We start from the raw sequence: 7,985 nt of genomic DNA on the forward strand, positions 1-7,985 counted from the left end.
AGTTTTTTTTTCTGTTGCTAATTTTAGGCAGCCACATTTTACATTTGGGATTATTGCCCAAAAGTTATCACTACCATCTGTAAATCATAGCAATTATTGAATTAGTTCCATTGCCTATAATTTGGTAAAAAAAAAATTGTAGTGTTGTTTTTATTGTATTCCAAATAAATTTGACATCATTCAAACCTTACCTTGAGTGGTCAAGAAGTGAAGATTTTTATTGCCCAGCCAATATTCACCATGTTTTTGGACAAAATTTCCAAAGCCATTTTCATAGTCATTCCATCCTCTAAAAAATGTAAAGTGGAAGCTGATTTTAGCAAACTCCATTTGTGGTACCAAAGTGAGCACCACCCACCCCATGCTACCACCACCCCCAATATTTTCTTGATTTGTTCATTCATTTTCAGTATTCTTGTTTAGAGAGAATGAAATTCTGTCTTATTAATGGACTTCAGGAAATGATCAAAATATTTGACTTATAAATCTCACATTTGCTGCTACAAATAAATTCTTATGTCATAGTGAGCACACCTGTTAAAGTTCTCGCTGCCATCAGATCGTCTCTGAATTACAGTCCATCCTCCTCCATCGGACATGTCGCAATAAACAGCAAATTCTGCTGGGCTCTGGAGAGGTTTGATTTTGTAAAATCCACTGAGCTTATATCCATCATTGAAAATCTCTGAACAATCTGTTTTTAAAACAGGGTAATATAATATTCATTATATGTCTTTTTTTCCCCTTGCGGAGCCTCTGAATGAGACTATTCAATATCACTGGAGACGGATAACACATGGTATAGAAATCAGCGTTTTAAAATTGCATCTTGTACATCTTCCAGTGGATATGAGGAAAGTTTTCTTTTCTTGGCTACTAGTTGCCACCTGAATCTGTGATATAATCATGGAGGAAAAAAAGGGAGTGAAGTAAGAATCTAGTTTTTTGTTTGTTTCTTCTTTTTTCTTTTCCTTTTTTTTTTTGGTAAGGATGGGGAGTGTCTCTATATTGCCCAGGGTCTTGAACTCCTGGCTTCAAGCAATCCTCTTCTTCCACCACAGACTCCCAAAGTGCTGGGATTACAGGTGTGAGCTACCACGCCTGGCCTAGTCTCTAATTTCTGAGTTTTGTAGAAAACAATGTTAAAAAGCAAGTTATGTGTAATCTGTTAACAACAGTATATTTAGGTGGAACTTACAGCTTTATCAGACGGAATCTAAAAATGAAAGCAGAAATATTAACACCAAACAACTAAGTTACTACAGGTTATCTTGACTTAGAGCATGAGAAATCATGCTGGACATCTGAAAATGAACTTGAAATAGTAATCTTCTCAAAATCTTATAACCTCTTAGCCTCATTAGATTTTTTATTAGCTCACTGAAGTTTCTAAAAGTCCATAGATTCTTAGATGTTTTTGCTAAAAACGGCAAGCTTCTGCTATTTGTTTCATCCCTTAATTCTTTTTTGCTGTGGTATTTCTTTGAACACTGAAGCAAAGATGCTACCCCTTTGTCACCAAAAAGTGATATCTGTTTCTTTCTTTTTTTTTTTTTTTCCTCCTTTGAGACAGAGTCTTGCTCTTTCACCCAGGCTGGAGTGCAGGGGTGCGATTTCGGCTCACTACAACCTCTGCTTCCCAGGTTCAAGCAATTCTCCTGCCTCAGCCTCCCGAGTAGCTGGGATTACAGGCATGTGCCTCCACACCCAGGTAATTTTTTTGTACTTTTAGTAGGGATGGGATTTTGCCATGTTGGCCAGGCTGGTCTCAAACTCCTGAGGTCAGGCAATCCGCCCACCTCGGCCTCCCAAAGTGATAGGATTACAGGTGTGAGCCACCACACCCTGCCAAAAGGTGATACCTGTTTCTTAAGCCACCTGAGGGTGATGTAAATTAATACCCATTGGGTCTCACCTAGGTTGATCTGTACAGACTTAGAGAATGTGGCAAATAGAGACCTCTCTATTGTTTAGATGCATAGCAAACTGTCTTTTAGGATGAATGAAGTAGTGGGCACTATAAACAGATAGTCTTAAGAAGAGCCATCTACAAACATTTCAATAAAAATATTATGACATCATCAACTTACACTTTTACTCCTGTCGCTTTGTGAATTTCCTTTTTAAAAATTTTTTTTCTGATTGGATAATTCCATTCTTGTAGTATATTTTAAAGTTCTTTTTCATGTTCATTGTTTTGATACTAAGTTGCCAAATGTATAACTCTCTCATTTTGTTACAGATAAACTATATTGCACATTAAGTAGGTTGAATAGGCCATAGAAATCAGAAGAAGAAAGAACCTTGGTCATTTCATAAAGCCTTCACATGGCTGGGACTGATCATATACTACTGCTTTGGTGAGATGTTTACCTTTGTAATGATTTAGACTTTATTCATATATTTATTTTCAACATTCAGAGGCACAAGTGTTCAAATACATGCTAAATTACAAAAAGGATCCTGTTTTGGCGATTAAACAAGAAGCAAAACAATGAGAAAATGACTATCTAAAATTAGTTCAATGCTGTTATAAGGTTTACATCATGTAGTCAAGTGTATACCACAACACTTTTATTAAAGTAAGCAGATTTTAGCCCTGTTTGGAAAGAAGCTTTTTGCTTACATTTAATTTCCTACCGAAGAGCTGAATACTAAAGACTCACAAAGGTCAAACTCTTTTCCAGGCAAATATGGAAGTGATTAGCTATAACATTTGCCTCTGGAAAACTTAGTGAATATAGAGGTTTCAGCCAACATTTTCTGCTTGTTATTATTTTATGCTAACTGCGAGTTTGTTATTTTTTTGGTCTTGTTTTTAAAATTTTCTTTCTTCCCAGAAGAAAATGCCAAACACAATTTAAGAAAAGCTTTCGACTGATAAAAACAGTAACACAACAACAAAACCCCCAACAAGTAAATAAACATTAAAAAAGCAAAAAAGCACCAGTAGTTCAATTTGCTTATAGCTAACAGGTTAAGAAGCCTGCTTCGGGAAATGTGACTTAAACTGTAACAGCAGAAAGTTTGAAAAATGTAGAATTTAAGATATTAACTTGATATTTAAAATGGTGATTTTCAAAATGTTCGGATCCATTCAACTCCCTGTAGAATCGGTAGAGGAAAAACAAGGTTAAAGAGCTTTGTGTTCATGGGAGTTTTTTTTTTTTTTTAAGGAAAAGAATTTTGAATATTTACATAATATTAGAGTGAGGCCAAGGCGTCCTGCCTTCTGTTTTGACGAACACTGTATTAAACTGGGTGATATGCCTCCTTTCTCTGATCATGCAGAAAGCAAGCTATGTTGGAAGGCTGAATGTTTAAGCTCATAAAGTGACATGACAGCCTGCCAAATGGGCTTTTTCCTGTTGTCTCAGGATGGTGGCTGAGGCTCAACACTGAGAACCAAAGGCACGAAGTACCCCACATTCTAAACACAAAAAGAGGTCAGCTGCCACTCCCCAGAGCATGCCGGGATATGCCAGAACTGGCCCTGCTACCACCATCCTCACCTCTAGGCAACATAAGGAAAAAAATAAAAGGCTAAAGGAAGGTGGGTACATAGTAGGTGTATGTATTTATTGGGGTACATGTGATATTTTGATACAGGCATGCAATACATCATCATCACATCATGGAAAATGAGGTATCTATCCCCTCAAGCATTTATCCTTTGTGTTACAAACAATTCAGTTTTGCTCTCTTTGTTATTTTTAAATGTGCAATTAAGTTAATTGCACATTGACAGAATGCAATACTCTTGTAGGGTAGAGTGAGTGGGCTCTCTCCCTTGAAAACAAGGATATAATAATGTCCATAGATAGCTGGCATTCATTGAGTACTTCTTTTGCTCTACTGTGTTAAATATATTAACTCATTTAATTTAATTAATTAACTTATTTGAGAGACAGGGTCTCACTGTTACCCAGGCTGTAACAGAGTGATTGTGAGTGGCGCAATCATAGCTCACTGCAGCCCCAAACTCCTCCTGCAATCCTCCTGCCTCAGCCTCCTGTAGCTGGACCTGCAAGCATGCACCACCGAGCCTGGCAATTTGTTGTTGTTCTTTGTAGTATTAGGGTCTCGCTCTGTTGCCCAGGCTGTTCTTGAAATCTTGGCTTCAAGTGTTCCTCCCACCTTGGCCTCCCAAAGTGCGGGGATTACAGGCATGATTCATGGCACCTGGGCAAAATACATTTACTAATTTTAATATATTTTAATCCTCACAACAAATACACAGCATTCTTATCATTCCCATTCTCCAGATGGGGAATACGGGAAACACAGAGGTAATGTAATTTGCCCAAAGGCTGCAGCTAGCAAGATTTGCAGGTGGACTTTGAAATTGAGCTTCAGAGTCAACACCTTAGGCCACTTTGTATCCCGCCTGAAGACACTCATGCAGAGTGGGGGTTCCTGCAGAAGCGGAGATGGTGGAGCAGTGCTCTTGTCAACTGAACAGTGGTGGTGATGTCAGATTTTTGTGATTGCCACCAGTTAATATGAAATTGATACAGTAACCTTTGAATTCATAATTCACTAGCATCCACATGCTTAAAAAAAGATAGTTTAGACCAGGCGCAGTGGCTCAAGCCTGTAATCCCAGCACTTTGGGAGGCCAAGACGGGCGGATCACGAGGTCAAGAGATCAAGACCATCCTGGCTAACACGGTGAAACCCCGTCTCTACTAAAAAATACAAAAAAATTAGCTGGGCGTGGTGGCGGGCGCCTGTAGTCCCAGCTACTCGGGAGGCTGAGGCAGGAGAATGGCGTGAACCCGAGAGGCGGAGCTTGCAGTGAGCTGAGATTCGGCCACTGCATTCTAGCCTGGGTGACAGAGTGAGACTCTGTTTCAAAAAAAAAAAAAAAGATACAGTTTAATGATATGCTGTATAAAACCATGTGGTGTGGGCATTGTTTGCACAAATTGCTAGGTTGTGTGTAATTGGGTGTTTTCAACCATCAGATAAATTGGAATTCAGAAAATAACTAATTTAGTAATAATAAAGCAACTTGTAACTCAGAACAAAAAATTTATATTTCTACAGATTATATATATGAATATTTAATTGTTTTAAATTTAAGGACACCAAAAACATAAACTTTGATGTGAGCAAGTTCTTATATATTTTATATAATATAATATGTATTACATTATATTTTGTTGCAATTTTTATGTTATATATTTTGTTTATTATCTGTTGTTAGTAGGCTCTCTAGTACTATTTGCCTATGTGTTAAAAATAAGGAACAACTGAACTATATTTATATTTCATATTTTAGTCACCCTTTTTCTCCTTCATGCTTAATATATGAAGAATATTGTTAATCTACTGAAATTCTGATTTTTTTGGCTTTTATATCAAAAAACAGTCATCTAGAATTCCTATCATCTGTCTTATTATAACAGTCTTATATTTATAATAATTATAATGCTTTATCTGAACCATCTCTGTATGACTCTTCTAACTCCTGCTTGTACAGTTAATGCTTCTGACCTTGGCATTGTAATTTCCAAGTACCTGATTTCTTGCCTTATTCCTTGGTGACCCCTTGCTTCCCAAATCTGCTCCCCAGCAGTGTCAACACAAGGACTGGATTTTCAGCTCTTGATATGATTTGGATGTGTGTCCCCACCAAATCTCATGTGGAGTTGTAATTCCCAGTGTTGAAGGGAAGGCCTGGCGGGAGGCGATTGGCTCATGGGGGTGGAGTTCTCATGAATAGTTTAGCACCATCCCCCTTGGTACCGTACAGTGAGTGAGTTCTCATGAGATCTGGTTGTTTGAAAAAGTGTGGCACCTCCTCCCTCTCTCTCTTTCTTCCGCTCCTACCACATAAGATGTACCTGCTTCTGCTTTGCCTTCTGCCGTGTTTGTAAGTTCCCTGAGGCCTCTCCAGAAGCAGATGCTGCTATGCTTCTTTTACAGCCTGCAGAACCAGGAGTCAATCAGACCTCTTGTCTTTATGAATGACCCAGCCTCAGGTATTTCGTTATGGCAGTATGAGAACGGACTAACACAGCACTTAAGCCTCAGTCTTCCCGTGACTGGTTGTAGAGGCCTGGGAAGAAATATCCGATGAGCTGCCTCCTGATTAGCTGTCTCCTGCCGTGATTGGCCCTTGAGTCCGTGTCAACAACCTGCTCAGAATGTATTCGAATAGACACTCTGAGTCTTGGGAATGGTTTGACATTTGGAATAATGGTGCTCTACTTGCATCTACCAGTTCCTTGCCCTTGAGACCAGCTTTGTAGGCACTTTTGGGATCCCTTAATCTGTATGCTCATCCGTTGAATGATAGTCCGTTTGCTTCCCAAGTCCATTTTTACCCGAACTATCCCTGGTTCCTCTTGGCTCCAGAGGCACAGGCCATGTTCATGCTATAGCCATCCCCACTACTGCAGACCAGTGACTCTGGCCTCTTTCTGATCTCTAAGGGCCAGAGGTAGGGCAGTTGGATCAAGATGCTGGTCAACAGAGAAGCAGGAGCCCAAGGCGAAGAGTCTGAGCAGAGGGAGATAAGGATGTTGGTAGAGAAAAAGGGAGTTTGTTTTTTTTTTTTGAGACAGTCTCGCTTTGTCGCCCAGGCTGGAGTGCATGGTGCCATCTCGGCTCACTGCAAGCTCCGCCTTCCGGGTTCGCGCCATTCTCCTGCCTCAGCCGCCGGAGTACCTGGGACTACAGGCGCCGCCGCCGCGCCCGGCTAATTTTTTGGTATTTTCAGTAGAGACGGGGTTTCACCGTGTTAGGCAAGATAGTCTCGATCTCCTGACCTCGTGATCCGCCCGCCTCGGCCTCCCAAAGTGCTGGGATTACAGGCGTGAGCCACCGCTGTCTCTTATACACATCTAGATGTGTATAAGAGACAGGGTTTCACCATATTGGCCAGGCTGGTCTGGATTTGCTGACCTTGTAATCTGCCCACCTAGGCCTCCGAAAGTGCTGGGATTACAGGTGTGAGCCACCGTGCCTGGCCATGTACATCAGTATTCAATCTATTGTCCTGATTTCTTATCAAATAATATAAATTCTCAGATATTTAACGTTCACATTAAATGCCCCTGCAGAGATAGAAAAAAGTAGTGTGTGAAAGAAGACATTTAAAATTGATATAATGCTTCATATTGCTTGTTACTGAAATAGGAAAAGCTTTTTAGCAAAACCTGAAGCAAACAAATAACTAGCACCATCATTGCATACGGGTGTGTAATGTAATTTATTGAAACACTTAAGAAAAGTCCATTCTGACCTGCATACTGCCTCTTGCTTCCAAGATCAATGACACTATTCTCCTCTCCTTTATCAAGAAACTGGACTTCATTCTCCTGCAAAAGCTGCTTGATCTTGACCTGTTGCTGTTTGACCCGGGTCTCAAGCAGGCGCACCTGGGCTCTGAGCCGCACCTGCTCCTGGGCACAGTCCTCGAGCGCCTGCAAAACAGGTGAGATGAGATGAGTATGCATCTCATATTCATGGAAAAAAAGTGCTTTTTAAATATTTGGATAAATCAGTGATTCCGTTTTGTCTCCAATTCCCATTTCAGAATATTATTCCATACAAAAAGTGGTTTGAAAAGTTCTAATACTACCTGCTATTTGAAGAATTGGAAATTATGGCTTATGCCAAAACTCCTGGACTCAAAAGATCAAATAATATAAAATAATCTGAATCACTATGCTAGGAGCTTTACAGTTGTCTCATCTGATCCTCATAACAATTCCATGAGGTAGGAAAGGGCTCAGTGGGTAAGCGGAGGTGGGATTCAAATTCAGTTCAAGGACCATGCTCTCAATCTCTACATGACATTGCTTACGTGTTTTCTAAACAGCAATGTGCTTTACAGAAGTTAATTGTACCGTTGGCATGTAAATCCCCATAATAAATGAGATTTTTGAATGGCCCTCTGGTATAAATGCATTTATATATTTCTATTTATAATATAACATATTTCTATATTATATTATGTATAAATTTAGATAATA

At 39.6% G+C, this 7,985-nt stretch overlaps 1 protein-coding gene across 3 annotated transcripts in view; it reads right to left on the bottom strand.

Moving 5' to 3' along the window:
• Window positions 1-7,985, bottom strand: part of FGL1 (fibrinogen-like 1) — a 50,593-nt gene that overhangs the window by 17,007 nt on the left and 25,601 nt on the right. For all 3 annotated transcript variants that reach the window (XM_011979600.1, XM_011979599.1, XM_011979601.1), the window contains 3 exons: window positions 7,253-7,433; window positions 535-694; window positions 192-289 (listed from right to left, as the gene is read on the bottom strand). In XM_011979600.1, the coding sequence (XP_011834990.1) occupies window positions 192-289; window positions 535-694; window positions 7,253-7,433 (439 nt within the window). The remainder of the gene's footprint in view (window positions 1-191; window positions 290-534; window positions 695-7,252; window positions 7,434-7,985) is intronic.

Source organism: Mandrillus leucophaeus, unplaced genomic scaffold (assembly GCF_000951045.1).
Source record: "Mandrillus leucophaeus isolate KB7577 unplaced genomic scaffold, Mleu.le_1.0 Scaffold204, whole genome shotgun sequence".
NCBI lineage: Eukaryota > Metazoa > Chordata > Mammalia > Primates > Cercopithecidae > Mandrillus > Mandrillus leucophaeus.